At 40.3% G+C, this 20,611-nt stretch overlaps 1 protein-coding gene across 1 annotated transcript in view; it reads left to right on the forward strand.

The window, feature by feature from the left end:
- Nucleotides 1–2,974, forward strand: part of LOC122792378 — a 30,792-nt gene extending 27,818 nt beyond the window's left edge. The window contains exon 2 of the mRNA XM_044060168.1: nucleotides 917–2,974. Within this exon, the coding sequence (XP_043916103.1) occupies nucleotides 930–1,658 (729 nt within the window). The 5' untranslated portion in view covers nucleotides 917–929 and the 3' untranslated portion in view covers nucleotides 1,659–2,974. The remainder of the gene's footprint in view (nucleotides 1–916) is intronic.
- The last annotated feature ends 17,637 nt before the right edge of the window (nucleotides 2,975–20,611 follow it).

Here is a 20,611-nt window from a genome sequence, read left to right on the forward strand (position 1 = left end):
CCACATATATAGCATTTCTTCTTATCTCAATTATTTATCAAATCTCCTTCACCACAAAAAAATTGTCCTTGGTTCTCCCCAATACTTTACCACACCCTTATTCACTTCAACTATTATAATACTTGAAATACATATAATTTTCTCATTTTCCATTTTCAAAACAACATTATAATCCCATCCCCCAGTCCATTATTGCCTATTATCAAAAACTTTAGAAATGTCCATCACTTCTTTACAAATACTTTTAATTTTTTTTAAAGTATCTCTTTTAATTTCTGTTTGAAATTGTAAATGTATTTTCTTTTTTGTTTGTCAGAAAAATGCTTTAACTGCATATTCATTTCAGGGGTTATCATTCTGTCTTTTTTAATATTCACATAATATTTTTCTGTACTTTGTGCAGTCTCAAAAATAATATCACAAAATAACTATTTAATAAAATAAAGGCTCTTACTTCATGTATCTTGATACACAAATTAAGTATAATTGTATCACATAACTCATATTTGTCCATTTCAGTGTTTCTATTACTTTGAGCCTTTACAATGGACTTTCTTTTAATGTTTTCTTTTTTCTTCTCTTTTTGTTCTCCACTCCAAGTAGCCATAGTCTCCATATATGTTTTCCTTATGGTGATGTTGTCAGAAAATATCTTTATGTTCCAGTACTGCTAATTTTGAGGAATATAACTTCAATATTATACTATAAAGTTCAGTTATTACATGCAATGTTTTCTGTAATTCTCTCAGATTTTGCAATATGGTCTCTCTTGTCTTGCATACACTGTACTCATACAACATAGGCCTATTCTCAAATATTGTTTTGAATGAAAGAAACAAAACTGTCAGACTAATAAAATGCTAATGTACTTTTGTCTGAAATTTATACTTAGAAGTTCTGTCTTATTTGGCTTTAGGTATCCCAACAAGATGATGCCAAGGTTTGCTCTGCTGTTGCTCTCCATACTTCTGCTTGGCTCACCAACTCTTCAAGATGAAATCACCCTCAACAATCAGCCAGACTCTCTCAGGAAGATCTGTGCTCAACTCCATGTGCCCGAGAATCATCAGATAAAGTCTATCTATGAAACAGAAGCAAAGGCTCCTATTGACAATAGTTGGGCCAGCCTTGTTACTACTTTTACTGTAGAGGAAGGATGCTTGCTTACATTATGGAGGAGCTCCAAATTGAAAGAAAGTCCACAGAATTTTCTGGAAGGTACCTACCAAAATGATCAAGAGGTGCTTAAAGGATCCTTAGTTGCCTTTAACTGTAGTTGTGTTACAGACAAGCATCTTCATAAGTTGGAAGCCACAAACTTTGCAAGTTTTCGAAGAAAACACCTAGTTAGACCAGGCACAAGAGGGAATGATAGGTTCTGGACCAATGAAATGAGAAACAGGAGACTGTGCTGTCGCAGGTTCAACACGTTCATTCATGCTACAAATCGTCAAGCTATACAGATTTGCCGTGGCCGTCGTGTAGGAGGAGGTGCTAATAACCTGTATAAAAGTAATAGGAGGTTTCTAATCACTGAGGTCAGACTGATAAGAAGAAATCCTTTAAAATATCGTGGAAGGAGAAGAAGCAGGTTTGTGGTTGTTGCATGTGATAACAACAGGAGACCGGTACATCTGGAGAGAACAGAGAGCAGATAAAAGTGCATCTGCAGTCATTCATCTCCTGATCACTTTTCCTTAATCTATAAAAGAATGGCTCACAGATTCGGGCTCACAGATTCATGACCTCTTTAAATAAAGGGCTACTTTGCTTTTCCTAGCTGGGATGTTTGGGGGGGGGCACCTATTCATAGTCTCTACATACTGCTGCTAACATTTTTATTTTCATACAGCTTTTCTGTGCAAATTGTAAGCTGTAGGTCACATTTCAGTGAAACTATGAAGGAGAGACACACCATGTATGGCAGATATAAACACAGGTTCTTCCTCTGAAAGCCATATATGGGGCATTTAAAATAACTGCAGATCCACATTTTTGTAGAAGAAATATGTTTCCTTGAATTTCCAGTTGGCTATTCTAACAGGCCCAAATATCTCTGGGAAGCAGATTATCTCCTAAATAACAACTTGTAGCACCTGTCCTATATACCACACCATTTATAGGTGAGATTACCCAAATAAATATTTAGGGTATCACCAGTTTCAACATTAACTTTGTGCAACAAGGGACATTTTGAGGTACATCACATCCTTCACAGCTGGTACAGTTCCTGGGCTTCCTCCTTAACTTGTCTTTAGACATCTGCCTCCTTCTAAACTTTCTTACATGAGAAAAAGAGAGAGCAGGAAATATCATCAATGAATATTGCCAAAATATCATCTTCTTTTGTGGATGGCTACATTCGAAATTTGTCCATTTTATCTCAAAATCCATTCTGTGCTAGTGGATTGATGTATTAGGCCATATTTTATTCAGAAACATAGTTTTTCCTAAGGAGAGGAAGCTTTAGCAGTCTCTAGCACAGCGCAATCCAAAACTGAAACAGCTGAAGCTATAAGCTCATATCCTACATTCCTTTTAATTCTACTGTATAAAAAAGATCATTCATAGAAAGCTAACTAACTTCCCAGAAAAATAGGGTTTACACACTCCTAAAGAGACTCTAAGAAGACCATAAAGTCAAAAGTGGTCTTATAAAACATCACAAATCATGTTCTATAGAGAAAACACACAAAACCTACATGAGTCTTTTTCCTAGAACTTTCAGTAGACTTCAGCATTGTTTGCCAATATCTTTCTACTAGAAATATTTGCCTTAAACTAGACAAGGAATCCTTACCATGGTTCACCAGCTTTGTCCAGAGAACACAGACAAGATGCATAGATAAAATGTCTTCCTTGTTCTTTATCTCTGAGATACATGAGTTCTACCAGGATCATGGCTTGCATGAATGCTTTTCTTAGTATCTAGTAATCACACATGGCAGAACTACAGTTAAACAGGCACCATAAAGTATAAAAATGTTACTTTCTTAACCTCTGCATAACAGTCTAACTGAGCTGGAGGCACAGCTTTCCAAAGTCAGCTCCTGTTCAATACAATAAAATGAATATTTGGCCTCTGTATAGGAAACATCCTAGATTAAGCATACTTTATTCCTTAACACAGCACTTCTTATAAGCCACTACATTCAAGTTCTACAAACTTTTATCAGGTTATGTGTCATGCTACATACATCACTATTAATACCAACACACTGTTAGGGGGCCTGCAAAAATCCACAATATGTCTCCTCCCTGCCTCAGATGTGTATCTAGATCTACACTGATTCCCTTCCCTTCTGAAAGGCAATGCAATTCTTACTATCAGTCTGTAAGATAACCTAGCCAAAGCCTAATGCAAGCCATGCCTTCAAAAGACAAATATGCCAGGGCTAACTGCACCAAACCAAATGTGTAAAATTGCACTTATGGGCAAACTCCACATTCCCTGTGCAAGGACAGTAAGCACTGCACCTCATTAAATAAATCAACTCCATGGTCTCTCTCTCTCTCTCTTTCTCTCTCTATCTTTCTGTGTGTGTGTGTGTGTGTGTGTGTGTGTGTATATATATATATATATATATATATATATATATATATATATGTATAAATAAATAAATATATATATCTATATATATATATATATATATATATATATATATATATGGTTCTACCTGACTTCGACAGCAGAGAAGAGACCCCACATCGAACTGAGCTCCAGAAGATCGAAGAAAAGAAAGACCGACCGAATCTTAATCGGCAGTTGCAGAACATCGGCAGAACACAGAAGACCGACGATGACAATGCCAACACCAAGGATGGTGATGCCGGGGAAAGGCTGTGAGTATGTGAGTGTGCGGGACGGACGGGGGGGATGGGAGGTGTGTGGGTGGGAGATTGGGGCGGTAGGGTGGAGTAGGGTGAGTTAGGTTAAGGAGGGAGGATTAGGTGGGTTAGGTTGGTGGGTTAGGAGAGTTAAAGGAGGTTAGAGTGGCGGTAGGTTTTAGGAGTGGGTGGGTGGGTTATGGGGGTTAGGGGCGGGGTAGGTAAGGTTGCGAGTAGGTAAGTGTAGGGTAGGTAACCCAGGTTAGGTTAGTGTTTGTGTGTGGGTTGGTTGGTTTTGTGTTGTGTTGTTGTGTGTGTGTGGGTGTGTTTTTTGTTTTGGGGTTTTTGTTGTTTTGTACCGTGTTTTATTTTGTCGGTTATGTGTAGTTCGGGATTGGTGTCGGTTGTGTTGGTTTGGACTGTATGGTGTGTCATATATATATATATATGGGGGAGGGAACATTCCCCTTTGCCGTGACCACCACGTACCTGCTGTAGCTTTGGTGAACCTCCCAAAACTGGCATTTGGCCATGTTCACAGCTGCCTGTAAAGCCATCATCCTACCACAAGTTGGCAAAGCTTACTTAAGGAGACGCCTACATCACATCTTTGCTACGGGTTCTCTGCACTTAAATGGTCCACTTATGAGAAATATCTCCTCATTCTCCACAAAGTTTTACAAAATTGTGTCCACAACACTGCTAAAGTACAAGGAAATATAACCAGGGGAATATCTTTTCTGTGTTCAATGCATCCACTACACACATATTTGAATACTGATACATCCTGCTTACCCACAAGACCACTTATCTTAAATCTTCCTCTTCTAATGTTCCCTAACCTTAGTCCTCACTGCTGAAGTCTCCATCCCATTCTCTGTTTATTCCCAATACTGTGTTCAGTCCTCCTCATCTCTGCTTCTTCTCCCACAGTCACACCTCATATGCTTTCTGCAATTCCACTGACTTCTATCTGTACCCATTTTTATAATGTCTAGCTAGGACCATTAACTTATCTGCTAATGTTTACCCATTAGGATTATTTTAATTGACACAGCATTATACATCCTGCTAAAAGCTGCATGAAATAAGGTGTTTTAGCTAGACCCTCTTCTCATAACATGTGCTACTGTTTATGTTTATTTCAGTAACAGATATATATATATATATATATATATATATATATATATATATATATATATATATAAGATTACAAGTAATTGTCTTGTGGTTTAGGTTATATATCAAAGGGATCTTCAGATCTTCAGACCAGCTCACTTATGTGGTGAGCATTTGTGTTGGTAAACTAAGGTAACTCACTGACTCAAATGGACTTTTTTTTCAGACTCAGATTGGGGGCATTGTCAAAGTGACTTGCATAGAGTCACACAGTTGTACAAATAGAGACGGAGGGAATCAAACCCTGTACCACAGGAATCAGCTCATTAACATCTTGTAACCTGTTTCCTATTCATTAACTGCTTTCTGTACTACTGCCTTTGATTACTGTGCTCAGTAATGGAACTTTATTCTTCAGCTCCCTACTAAAAAGAACTTTAGCTTGACAAGGATCTGCAAGCTCAGAAAAATGCAAAATGCAGTATACATATTAATAAAGGTGCTTTTAACAAGTATATAGGCTAAATTATAATGATGATGCAATGACAGAGCTGTTTTAATCCTGTAGCTTTAAAATCCTTATAATCCCTGTTTAATATGCATGTAACTATTAAAAATGTCATACACTTCAGTATAAATACTGTCATGTCAGAGCATGGTATGGTATATTTATTTTTCATTCTTGAAAGTCTTTCTGCTGTGTTTCTTTTAAAAAGAGTTTGCACAAACCCAAACCCAGATGCGTACAAAGTAGAAATCAGTCATGATTACTATTCTGAAAAGAATCATTGCTGTCAAGTTACTGATATAATTCACTATTATTTATACAAGTGTAAGTTAACATTATCTGCAGTCAGCATGGTGAAACAGTCATTTATACTGCTGCCTCTCATAATATGAGGCACAGTTGTGGCAGCTGGTTGCTACCCAACTGGAGTTTGTACTTTGTCCTTTTAGCATCATGAGTCTCCACCCAAAACATACTGGTTATATTAATTTGTTACATTCTTAGGTTTGTGTTGTTAAGTTTACTTTCCAGGTGTCCCCTGTAAAGGATCCTGGCTCAGAGGATTTATTTGGTTTACAAAATAAAAATGATAGATATATGCAACAATAGCATGATACGTCATGAGGCTGTGTGAGGTGTAATTATTCATTTAGTGCAGAGTCAAAGTGCAAACTATAGTTAAAAGTTTTGACAACCTTGACAGATGATGTCATTGCCTAATAATGTAGAACCATGGCAGACTTACACCTATATGTGCTGGTAGAATTATAATATTAATATACTGCTTCTCTGTGGTTATGTACAAAATGATGTTAATGAGAAATACCATCACTGTGCCACTGACTCAGCCAATCAGCACCTTCCAATCTCCATACTTGTTATATTTCATGTACAGTAAGTACATAGTATCACTGAAATATATAGTGGCTAGATGTATTTAGATTCAACCATGACAGCCATTGTTACTTTATTATGTTTGCTTTGTTTCCTGCAGATATTAACGCAATCTATTAAAGTTTTTCTTTGCATGTTAATTTTGTCATGCCTGTTTTCTTTAAATGTAAATGTAATTACACTTGATCTTAGCAGTTGCACTGTTGAACATTTTCAAACACTAGTCTGCCTCTCTGCTATGTACTAAATTATGGAAACTTGCATAACACCATAAAAATGTTTACACTTCATGTATTATGAGATGGAATATGTTGTGCCTGAGTTAAAATGTACATGATCTCATTGTGCAGATAAAAACATGGCAGACCAGAGTGGCACTCCACACTTGTTTACTACTCTTTGGATTGTACAGCTAAGTACACCCCAGGAGAGTGTGTTTACACACAAGCAGAACCCAAGTGAATGTTTTTTTTTTTCTTTTTTGGTTAAATATTTGTTATTTTTTAACATATCTACTCTATTTTCAAACCAAGGAAAGAAAAGGAAAATTGCATATTTTTCTTAAAGTTAATCAAAGTAACAATAGTATCATATTAATTTTTCAATACAACTTGAATGTACATCAGTGTTATATTTTGATAATAAAGTCTCTTCTGGGGTTTCAATAAACTCTGTGTTGGCTTAGAGCGAAGCCTACACAGAGTTTACATGTTTGCATGGTGGGAGCATTGCTGATTACATATTCATGCCACGTACAGCATTTAAACGTAAAGAAGTCAGCCAGGAAACAATGCAAAGCAACACGGACAGCAGCAGACATATAAACCTGTTTATCTACGTCAAACTAGGTCAGTGTGTGTCGTGTGGTATCCCAGAAAGATTATCAGTGTTTTAAATAAAGTAATGTATATAGTTACAAAACATTACATGAAAGTGTATACAGTGTAGACTATTGTGGAAACCTGTGTCAGGCATACTGAACAAACGTTATGTGAATGATCCATAAGTGTGCATAGACTGCCATTAAAAATAAACGGTCAGGGGAAGCATGTGCATTGAATAGGGAAACACAGATAGACTGTAGCAATGTACACAGGGAAAGAGGACAGGTGAAACATGTTAATGTACAGCAGATGAGAGCATGTCAATGAAGACAACTGTAGCAGGAACCCTAATCACATGTCAACATGATACAGTATGGATTGCACAGTGACTGTATATTATCTGTCTCTCACACAAGGTGACATAACAATGGAGAAGATTTCTTTGTGATATAAGCATCCTGACATAAACAATAGAGAAGACATATATCAGAAATGTTACAACAGGGGTTAGGTGCATATTGTGAAACTGTGCAAAATGAGCTCCCTGAATATGATTGTAATGTCAACAGAGGTTTCAGTAAGCGGAATACATAGCTACAGACTCAAGAACAACAGTAAACAGAAGCACATACAATCATGGACCATATCAGAAAAATACCAACAGCAATCCAATATCTTTGATATAAAATATGTGATTGTGAGTGATCATAGATGGTTCTGCACAAGCACACTTGAACAACCTTTATGAGTTGTGAGCAATCTATGAGGGGAATCAAGTGTACTGCCCTGACACTGTAACATCTGCTGAAGGTGTTAGGAGGGGCACTACTACACCTGTATGTGAGATTATGATCAATCCAGGCTAGTTGACAGGTGTGCATGGCATATATATGGCACAATCCACACTGTCACAAATGTAATCCATGTCATCAGTGTTGCCAATCAGCTCTGTATATACTGTGTGCATCATAGGAACACATATCACACATGCATCTGGCAAAACACTTTGATGGGGGTGGCCAATAAGATGTGTGGGAGCTCACTGTGGCAAATGTGGTACACTTGAATAATGCATCCCTGGAAGATTTGTAGGGAGGTACATGAAAAAGGGTACATTATGCTTAGTTATTGATGTGATGAAGGCTGTGAACTATGGAAGTATAATGGCCTTTAATGAGGATGTCCTGCACATACTCAAGAGTTGTGTTACATACAAGGGAGTAGTCACCACTGTGGGCACATGCTGGTGGATGCTCCGCATACCATCAACTTCAGTACACAGGTCACATACCACTTGGTCTGCTCATAGCAGTGTGCTGTCTACATTATCTTTAGGGTATATGTTTGCTTTCATAACATAACAAATCCCCCCATGATTTTGTTATATCTTATGTGTCTTCATGGCTGTGTCAGCAATCTTTTGTGTGTGTTCATACTGTCTGTATTATACTAATATGACAGTTGAATTCAGTGAATGTCTATAATCTGCAGTCCTCCAGACAGCTGTTCAGACACAGGATGGGTATGTCATTCTTGACAACTGTGACTTAAATAATGGACAGGAAAGGGCCTAGTACACAGCCCTGAGGTAAGGACCTGATCACTAGACTCTCTCTCTCTCTCTCTCTCTCTCTATATATATATATATATATATATATATATATATAGAGGTCACTTCACACACTTCATCATATTTATATGTCACGTATGTGATCCAATGGTCTACCCACTTGGTGATATAGGTGTTTATGGCCACTTGTGACAGTGTTGCAGTAAAACCTCAGTGTGGCTTTGTGTCAAATGCCTTGGCCTGGTCAAGTTCCATGGGATGATAGTGTCGTCATCATGCATGCTCTTTTTGAGCTTCCTGAGGACATCTAAAAGATGTAACAGACATGGATGTAGCATGAACAAATCACACGTCTTTTTCACACATCTGGGATATTACCAGTGTACATTTAGAAAAGGCCCAGGATGACATGTTAGTCTACCTCACAGATGAGGAGATTCAGGATGTATCTATACATACATCCCTCAGATGATGCCCCCCCCCCCCAGTCAGATGGATGTTTGTTGATGTACACCCTTCTACAGGAACATATTCCTTCTGGAGGTTGTGTTGAAGTATGTACCCAACCGTGTCTGGCAGGTCCATGTTCTGAGTCATGCTATAGGCAATCTGTGATGTTGTCATAACCCATTGGTTCTGTGTAATTAGCCATAGATAGTGCACAGATGTACTGACCTCTTTACCATAGAAACTGATTAAGGTTTGCATGTATACCTTGGCTGATGGACAGTGGTGACAGGGAGGTGACATGTGAGATAAACAGTTAGCTAATGGATTGTCTATTCAGTCTGGTTGGGTATGTCAGGTGGCATCCACATGCACTTAACATTTTAATTGTATTGGAATGCCTACACATATACAACCATGGTCATTCATCACATTCTACACACTGGTAATATGCACACAGTCATACAACAGTAACAATGACATGTATTTACTTCAGTTGCACAACATATGCCTATATAAGTTTCATGGGCTAGTTATGTTTGAGAAGTCTGATGCCATATCAGGACACATTACAGATCAGTTAGTGGCTCATAAAGAACTTTTCCTGACAGAAATGCTAACAGTCACACAATGGTGCTTATGACCACCTCAGTAATCCTTGGTTCCAGCAACACAACTGCACATTCCCCAAGGTTGCAATTGTATCAAAATATGTGCTACATTGTTGTGTATATCACAGATTAACAACAAGTGTATGAGACAAGACTTATATAACCATGTAATCAATATGAATTTATACTGACGTGTGTCTAAGAGCATTTAATGATGGTATGTAGACACTTGCACAGCTATACCATACTGCAGTTTTCACTGTGATGGTGGAATGGGAACTGTGACAACAGTTGATCTGTTTCACTACAACAACACATGTCCTAATACAGCAACAATGTACATACAAATGTATCATACTATATCACTCACTTCACTCAACTACAAGAGCTGTTATGACTCTGTCAGAGTTCTTGTTGGGATGAATTACTTGAGATGTACCTCTCTGAAGAGACACATGACTGAACTCTCAGACTATGTGCCCCAGGTAGGTATGACCCTAGCCCTAAACAGCATTCTACCTTCACCTAGCATGATGCCACAATATAAACAACAGATGATGGACTTCAACAATTGGCATAGCTTCTGGTGTCAATCCAAAGGGATCCAGTACTTCCCAGCCTGGGAAGACATGCTTGACAATCCACACTGCTTTGCCACTGATTGTCTGCACCTGTGCCCTCTAGGCTGTTGGATATTGGCAAAGATGTTTGCCTCCCCCATAGTGCCTTTTTTAGGCAATGTCATTGCAACAAAAGTTCCTGTGTGATAACAATCACCAGAGGCAAACTCAAAGTTCTGCTGCCTAATGCTAGGAGTCTAAACATGAAGCTGCACCAGAGGAAATTGCTAACCTGCTAGCTGACAGATTTGGTGCAAACTTCAACCACCTCTACACTGGCCATAACCCAAAACATAACTGACACCAGTCGTCTGCCAAGTATCTCTAGACATCAGGTCATAGTTGCACTCTGCAAGGCTAAAAACATGGCCTCGGTGGTACAAAATAACATCCCAGGTTGCTTACTAAGCAATCTTAAACAAGACCTAGTGGATCCAATTATCATCCTCTTTAACTATAGCCTGAGAACTGTCTTTGTTCTAATGGAGTGAAAAACAGCAGCAGCAATCCCTTTGCATAAAGGGAGGCAATCAACCAGCCTGGGAACTATAGACCTATAAGTCTAACCAGTCTCATCTGCAAGACCATGGAAAGAATCATCAAGGACCTATCAACAGTGACATAGGTGACCTTCAAAGTTTAAACCAATCTAATGTGGCTTTATTAAGGGTAGATCATACCTATTAAACCTAGGCAACTTCTTCTAGAAAGTCACAGAAACCAAATTCTCCACTCAAAGAATGCTTATATTTAATTTTATTTAATTTTAAGTGTTTAAAAATAACAGTACACTTTTCGTCAAAAACAATGTCTCGACTTCTTCAGAAACACTTAAACAGTGGATCTAACCACTATTTAAAAAGGGCTCAAGCAATCATTCAATAATTCAATTTACAATTTAAAGGTACTTGTTAGAATTTGACAACTCATTTTATTTGTTATTATTTATTATTATTATCTAAAAAAAGTCTGCTTATAGAATAACACTCATTCACGACTAGTGTAATTTAAATAGCTTTTATGCTATCAATTAAAAATTCCATTAGTTTATGTTTAAAAACCATAAGTACAAAAATACATATAAAATATATATATATGCGGAAGTTGGAGGATTTTTCATAAGTTTGTCTTCTAGAAAGTCACCAAAGTCTTGGATAAAGGTAAGACAGTGCATACTGCCTATCTTGATCTGGCCAAGGGTTTTGACATAATCCCCCACTCTCCCAGCCTGGGATTAACCCTTGCATCACTAGATGGTTCGCCAGAATACACACTGTCAAAGATGGAGACTCACCTTCTACCAATACAGCTGTCACCAGTGGCGTACCACAAGGATCGTTGCTGGGCCCTTTACTGTTTGGAATGTATTTTCTGGACATCCAGGCTAAAGCAAATGGCCTTTGGCTTATGAGGTTTGCTAATGATTTCAATTTGGATGCAATCATTGAGTCCACCAGTAATGTTAACATATTACAGGAGGGGCTAACATAGACAAATGACTGGTGCCAAAGCCACATGGTCTAAAACTAAATGCAAAAAATTGCCATTATTATTGCAGTTGGCAAAGTGGAATTCCCCACTAATTACAGTATTAACAACACCCCCCCCAAGCTCAAACCCAGTGGTGCAAGACCTGGGAACACAAGTAGATTGGCAATCTGAACTTTGACCATAAAGTTTCCACATTGTTAAGGAAAGCCTTCCACATCATGCATCTCATAAGTCAGGGAATCACATCCAGGTCTGAGGAAGTTATAACACTACTGTACTCAACCCTCATCAGACCACTAATAGAGGACAATGCTCCCTTTTGCATGTACCTCATCTGAAACCTGCAGCAGCTAGAGATATCACAGGGGTTTCTGAACAAGAAAATACAGGGCCTACAAACCATCCCATGATGTATGTGGATATACTGAAAGCCCTGTCACTGTACTCTGCATCATATAGGCTGCTGAGAGGTAGCTTGTGCCTGGCCTACAGGCCAGTCTTTGACCCTGTCTTGATGGAAATGCTGCATATCTGGAAATATAATGGCACAAGATTCACTCACTCTAGGAATCTTAACCTATCCTGTAACATTAACAAAACATGCCTGAGATATAGCTATTGCTGATGACATCAGCAGAGTCTGCTGACAGAAAGATGGTAATAGCAGTATCCCACATGCTGGTGTAAAGTACTCCTGCTAATGTCAACCAAGTGAAGCAACACACACACACGCACACACACACACACACACACACACACACACACACACACACACACACACACACACACACACACCAGCTGACTGCAGTGAGAACACAACCCCTAACTATCGAAATACAGTGACTGGAGACCTCCACATTTAATGCAAGCACAGCACAAGTCTGACTTGGAGAGTGTCACACAGCACTTTATAAGCAATAACATCAGCAGTGTCTGGTGAGGAGAAGATGATAATAGCAGTGTCACACATGCTGATGTAAAATGCTCTCTCTAATGTCAACCAAGTGAAGAAACACAGACACACACACACAGACCCCCCCCCCCACACACACACACACATACCAGTTGACTGCAGTGAGAGCAGAACCCCTACCTATCTATGTACACCAAATAGAGGCCTCCATATTCAACAAAAGTGCCACAGCACAAGTCTGGCTTGGAGAGTGTCAGAAAACACAGAAAACACTTTATAAGTGATGACATCAGCAGTGTCTGGTGAGGAGTAGATGGTAATAGCAGTGTCCCACATGCTGGTGTAAAATGTTCTTGCTAATGTCAACTAAGTGAACACACAGACCGCTTGATTGCAGTAAGATTAGAAACCCTTCTATGTACACAGAATAGAGAATTCAGTATTTAATGCAAGCACCACAGCACGAGTCTGACTTTTACAAAGCTGCAGGACAATCTATTGCAGATGAAATCAGCATTGCATATTTGAGAGAAGACGGTGGGAGAACTGTTGGAAATGGACAGCTAGCCACGTTCAGCTGTCAAGATATTAAAGATCTGCATGTTATCGCATTGATGAGTGTGCAAAATTTAGCATTTATTATTGTGTTTCCAATGTGCAGATATACCTTAAAAAGACAGGTTTGGAAACTATTTGCAAACAGCTGCCCACATTATTACAAGTATTGGAAAAATCTGAATGTGTATTGTCATTATAAAGATGTGCATGGTATAACTTGGTGAGAAAATTATTCTATATTGCACAACTTATAAATAAAGGTATGGCATCTAAGTTCAAGGAAGTCATTGTTCCATGGTATTCAGCATTCATCAGACTTATCATTGAGTACAATCCTCCCTTTTGTATGTACCTAACCAGGCATATCCAGGGCATAAGTAAAATGTCCTATGCAGACCACCTCAAGGACCTATCCCTGTATTCTGTCTCTTACAGGCTTTTGAGGGGAGATCTATGCCTGGCATACAGGGCATTGTTAGACCCAACTCTAATGGACCTCCTGCATATCCACAAAACAAACAGCACCAGAATTACCCATTCTGAAGACTTAAAGCTTGCCTGTGATACAAATAGGTCCTGCTGGAGAGATGTATGTATCCCAGAGACTACCGAGTCTATGGAACAGGTTCCTCATCCATGTGAAGCAGAGTTCCTCCCTCACCCAATTTAAGTGCAACTTGGACAATTGGATGAAAAAACAGAAATTCATCCCTGGTTTGGCTCCTAAGTCTCTAATAGACACAGGTAACATATAAATGGTTCATCTCCCAAAGCCCTGGTTACACTTATCAAGAGTATCAAAACTTGTCAGAGATTTGGTTTGCATAGCTAGGCTTAAAAAGGCCATTGTTGTTGTTAGCCTAGTAAACACATATGAACATATGAACCTATAAAAGAAATCATTTGTTATTTATTTCTGTAGTGTAGTTGATATAGTTGTGAACAAATACTGAAAAAGCAACTTTGAAATGCATTGGTGGAGGTAACAGATGGCTGCAGTGTAAAAATGTGTTCTTTCCTTAAAAATGTGCCTTCCCTATGTTTGTGATTTTACATTCATGGCATGAAGACTGATTGGACAGTAAACATAAATAATACATGCTAATGTAAACAGGTTGGGGGACACTATGATTGCGGATAGGCAGGAGATAACAGATGCCCATGTCTGTCAAACATGGGGACAGTGAGAATCTACTCCTCACCTGCAGGACTGTCATCACCATCCCCTTACTCTACCTGCTGTTGGAGTGCTTAATGTCTTCTCCTATGGACCATAAGTGAGAGCAGTCTCTAAATCTGGCATATGCATGCACCAATGGTGTTGTGCATGACTTCATGCACAACCCTGGTATCTTCTGGCTGGTGATAAAATCCCCACCTCCACCAGTACTCCAGGAGGATAGCACAGCACTAGCTGCCAGGGTAATGTTCCTGATTTGGAGGACCCAGGTAGTGCAGGAGCAGCAGAGGCAGTACTGCCAGGTTGGGTCTGAGATGTGCTGGATGTCGCTGCAGGAGCTGATGGAGCGGGGACAGGCTGAGTCACAGGGGCTGGCTTACCTCCCTGTGCTGTAAGGTATTTTGTCATTTGCCAGAGATGGATGACATGGAAACGTTTTGATGACACATAGAAAAATAAAAAAAAGAGAGATAAGGTTTGGGCTAAGAGAGAAAAGGAGTTAATTAATACCATCATATGTGATATGCAATGCATTATCATAATAATACTAAAGTATTTTATCTCCACCTTTACATTTAAATATACTTCTTAAGCTGGTATAGTCCCCCTGCAAGAGCCTTCAGCTATGGTTCATTACAAGCAGTCCAGTGAAGATTCTGGACTCCTCAACACCCCACATCTGTTCCCTAAATTGGGCACCTCCCCTTCTAGCACCAGACATGTTTGACCAGAGAAAACAACAATAGTTAAGAATAATTTCCTGCCAATGCCTTTTATCACATTTACTAGTAGTACGCAAACCCAAACAACAATGCTGACTACATCTGAAAGACATTAAGTGGAGAGTAACAGTGCCAAACAGAGAAGAAAGCGGTTTTTGAAACTGGAAGGTTAATCAGACACTTGGAATTAGTTTGAGAGTTGTTTGCTGCTGTAACTATTAAGTGATTTAATTTTGTAGACGTACTGGGGGGCATAAATTTTATGACCTGACATATTTTTGTGTGGTTTTATACACTGATAAAATAAATTTTTATAATGTGGGTGTGACACCCCCTTCCCCCAGGCCAGTAATCAAGGATCCTGAATCCTCACCAATGGCACCAGTGACGTATGATCACTTGGAATAAAAAGAGATATACACAGTATTCCAGATGCAGCTCTCTGCATCAAACACTATTTCCCTTAAGAGCACACAGGGGCACACTCAATCTGGGGGCTGGTTTTCTCTCTCTCTCTATCTCTTGCTCTCTCTCTCTCTCCAGGCTCCCAGCAAGACTCTCCCTGGCACAGCTGTAGAGTTGAGTCCTCAGCCGAGTGTCCAAGCCAATTCCTTCAGCCAAGTGTCCAAGCCAAGTCCTCTACCACTCTCTCTGTGAAACCAGTGCTGTATCCTGCTCCAATTATCTGACACACACACTCTTTGAGATTTGATTTGTGTGCGCGCGCAGACACACACACACACACACACACACACACACACACACACACACACACACACACACACACACACACATACACACACACACACACCTGGGAAAGGTTGGCACAGATTTACTCTCTGCTACCCTTTTCCCAGACTATAAGATAGTTACTGCCAGCAGACACTCCAAAGCCAGCTACTCTAAGGCTCTTACAAGAGTAACTAATTATACTGAGTGAAATTAATATTAATACAAATGGTAGTTTGACCAGTGAAGTAGGGCTTTTGGGAGTGGCCATCTGGTCATCTGACTTCTAGTTCTTATACCACCCCCTTTACTAACAGAATCTAGCACATATGTGTCAATAATACACACACACATAGAGCTTTCCTAATATCTGTTGCAGCTTCTGGAAGTCATAAAACAATTTCAAACTTCCACCCTTCCAGAGTAGCAATTAATTCACTTTTGTCCCATGTAGAAGACCTCTATCATACCCACCTGACACTTACTGGGATTAATGGCCAACCCTGCCCTTTGCAGTCTGCCCAGGTCTGCCCTAACATGCTGAAGGTGCTCAGGCCAGAAATGGCTGTAAAACACAATATCATTTAGGTAATCAGGGGCATAATCTCCTGCTCCTGCTAGGATATGATCTACCAGCCTCTGGAAAGTTGCTGGGGCATTTTTCATCACAAAGGACATCCTTGTGAACTTGTATAATCCAAAAGGTGTCACAAAGGATGACCTCTCTCTAGCAGTGGGAGTCAAAGGCACCTGCCAGTAGCCCTTGGTCAGATCATTAGTGGTCAGATACTTAGCCTCACCCAGATGCTTTAAGGCTTCATCTGTCTTAAGCATGGAGTAAATATCTGACTCTGTGTGACAATTTAGTTTTCTGTATTCCACACATAACCTGGTGCTACCATCTTTCTATGGTACCAGCACCACTACAGAGGCCCAGGGACTGCTGGACTCCTGGATTACCCCCTATTCCAACATCTCCTGTATCTCCTCCCTCAGAGTCTGTCTGACTGGCTCAGACACACTGTAAGGGGCCTGCTTTATAGGCCTTTGGGGTCTTTTATCCACATGGTGCTACAACAGGTGAGCACACCCAGGTTTCCTAGTGAACATGCTCCCAAACACCTGTAACACTGCTTGAATTTCTTGAAACTGGGTAGGGAATAGCCGCTGAGACATTGCTACCCCTTCAACTGTGTCAGCCCCAGCCTCACTGAGGAGATCAGTCACCAGATCTCCCTCAGACTATTTCTGCCATCTACTGCAAATACTCAGCATTAGGGCCTCCCTATTATTGTAAGGCTTTATCATGTTAACATGGTATAATTTCTGCCCCTGCCTCCTGCCTATCCATTCTACCATGTAGGTAACACCAGGACCCTCCCAAACTGCCTGCAGTTTATTGTGTCTGACTGGAATGAGAACCATAACCTGCTGTCCTACAGCATACTCTCGGGCTCGAGAATTCATGTCATAGCAGACCTTTTTCTGCTGTTGGGGCTCCTGCCAGGTTCTTTTGGGCCAAGCCCATGAGTTCCCTAAGCCTTCTCCTAAGGTTTAAGACATATGCCATAAATTACTCCTTGTGGGATTTACACTTACCCTCCCATTTAACAGGAATCAAATCTAAAGGTCCCCTCACTCTTTGCCCATATAACAACTCAAAGGGTGAAAACCTGTGGATTTCTGGATTTCTGGGGAACCTCTCTGTATGCAAACAGCAGATGTGGCAAATATTTGTGCCACTCTCTCATAAACTGGTCTAAAAATGACCATAGCATGTTCTTTGGTTTAGAGTTTAATCTCTCCGCAAGATCATTAGTCTGGGGGTGGTAGGGGATGTTCTTTAGGTGGTTCACTGCACAGTGCTCCCACAGACAAGCCAGCAGGTCTGACATAAAATTGGCACCTCTGTCAGTCAGTATTTCTCTTGCGAAACCCAATCTGATGAAAATCTATAACAAAGCATTTGCCAGCTTTTCTGCCTTGATGGAGGACAGAGCCACTGCATCAGGGTATCTAGTAGCATAATCTACTACTACCAGGATATATTTATTCCCTGTGGAATTTGTGGCACGTGGAAGCTCCACATTATCTATAGCTACCCTATGAAATGGTTCCTCAGTCACAGGCAAAGGCCTCAAAGGAGCCTTGACCTTGTCTCCTGCCTTACCTACTTTTTGGCATTGTTCACAGGTCCTGCAGTACCCTGTTACATCCCTTTCAATCCCAGGCCAATAAAGGTTCTACATAATACATCTCTTGGTAAGGTTTCTGTCTATATGACCTGCAAGAGAATTGTCATAGGCTATGGCTAGAATTGCCAGATGGTAGGGTCTAGGCACTACCAACTGCTGTATTACCTCACCCTCTAGCCCTCCCTCAGGGGTCCACTCTCTATACAGTAACTCTTTGTTCAAGTATACAGACTCCCCTTTTCCTTGAGAATCAGGTGCGTAGCTAGCTACCACCATCAAGTCTCTTAGTGTAGGATCTGAGAGCTGACCCTGTCTCAATTCTATTTGTTTGAGCCTTCCCAGCTCCCTTTCCACAGAAAGACTGGCATCCTCTGTCAGGGGTGTCTCATGGTCACCCTGGGTATTACCACTCACCTCTGCCTTTGCATTCACTCTGTCCAAGGGAACATCAGTACCTACCAGCAGCTGTGGCTCACCTTTAGGCTCACTGCTACAGGGTAGGCTCCTCCCTAAAATAGCCACCTCACCAGCCCTGGCTTCAGGTGTGTGGTCTGTCTGGGTCTTCCCCAGGCTTCCAGACCCACATGCCTGTCTCCAAGCCTAACTATGTGTAACTGCATGCACAAAAGGTACTGCATTATCAAAATCATTCCCTATAAAGACATCTGCAGGAATATCCTCAAACACACCTACTTGCTTACTTCCTTTACCACCCACCCAGTCAAGGTGAACCCTGGTCAAAGGCATTTGGAATAGGGTCCATCCTAAATCTCTGACTGGAGTGGACTGCCCAAGCAAGTACTGATCCTCTTTAACCACTGCAGGCTTCACAATGGTAATGTCAGAGGGTGTGTCTCTCTTAGCAGTGGCCTGTTTTCCATCCACTAAGATAGGATATAAATTCTCATGATAGTTTGGTACCCCTGTTGTCTCCAGACAACTTACCACTGGCATACTATTATTCCCACTTGCTGGCCCCCCCACCTTTTGTTCCCCACCTTGATTCCATGGACATCTATAGGATACATGGCCCCACTGGTTACATTTAAAATATCTGACTCTTGATCCTGGCCATGTACCTGAGCTAGTGGCTTCCCCTGTTACTTGTGTACTCTGTTGGGGTGGTTTAGGCTGGCTACCATGGGTTCCCTTATATCCATGTGCAGCACTGGGTATCCAATTATTGTGCAGTGATGTCCTACTTGCTAAGTAGAGATCCCCATTTTCCCCAGCTCATGTGCAGAGTTACACTCCCAGTCTGCCAACCAGATTCTCATCTCCTCCGGCAAAGTGCTAAGTGCTTGTCCCCCTCACCAAAAGGTCTGCCAGCCTTTAAAAAGTGGTGACCTGACACCTACTTACCCAACTATAAAAATAAGTACTTAACTCAGCAATATAGTCACATACACTTTCATCGACCTTACTTCTATGCTCACAAAACTTTTCTATAAGCTTCAGGTGTTAACTTAAAACATTATAGTAAACATTGTTTGACTTTATCATAATTTAAACAATCAGTATCAGGCAATTTAGAAATAGCAGTTACAGCTTTATCATGAAGTAAGGGATCAGGATCCATACTCAGAGTCCTTTGTCAACATTATACTGTTTACATACCCTTTCAAATATATGAATAAATCAAAATTATCACCCTCTGTAAATTGTAGAAGAAACTTACTGACCAGTATGGCTTCTGGAGTTCAGTTATTCCCTTTCCCATTACCTCCATGACCCTGGCGAAGAGTCAGCATTTGTCTCTCATGTTGTCATTGCTTCTCATCTTCTTCAGCCTCTAAATGCCACAGTCTCTCATTTTCTTTAGTTTACAAACACCACAGTCTCTCTGCTGATTCTAATTCCATTGGTTTCTCCTTTTCTTCAGCTTCCAAATGCTGCCGTCTCTCTGCTGATTCTAACTTCAAACATTTAGAGTACAATTCCAGTCTCTTTAATTCCAGATGGATTTTTAAGTCTTGTGAAGAAAAGGTGAACTGTCCTGTTTCTGAGGGCTGCTCATCCCCATAACCAGTCTGGTTATCCTCCTGGTTGCTCATCTGGGCTACAGCTGTGAGTAAGGCTGAAACCATTTCCTCTTTAGTCAGGTTGACATGCACCAGTCCTTTGGCTTTGCACACCTTGGCCATCTGGTTCTTCATCAGCTTGCCATAAGCTTCTGCTAACATTTTCACCTACTATCCTGACTAAACTAAGCTAACAAAAAATAAATAAATAAAACTATTGTAAAAATGAAACTCTGTATGTTTACCTTGTGGCTGCTGAGAGTACACACACGCTCAGTGACAACTGCCTACAGGCTACAAAAGTTCAATTAATATCCACACCATTGATCACCAATATGTGATGCTGTTCCCCCTCTGGGCCAGTAATCAAGGAGTCCTGAA

Source organism: Protopterus annectens, chromosome 1.part0 (genome assembly GCF_019279795.1).
Source record: "Protopterus annectens isolate FY-2018-M chromosome 1.part0, PAN1.0, whole genome shotgun sequence".
Lineage (NCBI taxonomy): Eukaryota > Metazoa > Chordata > Ceratodontiformes > Protopteridae > Protopterus > Protopterus annectens.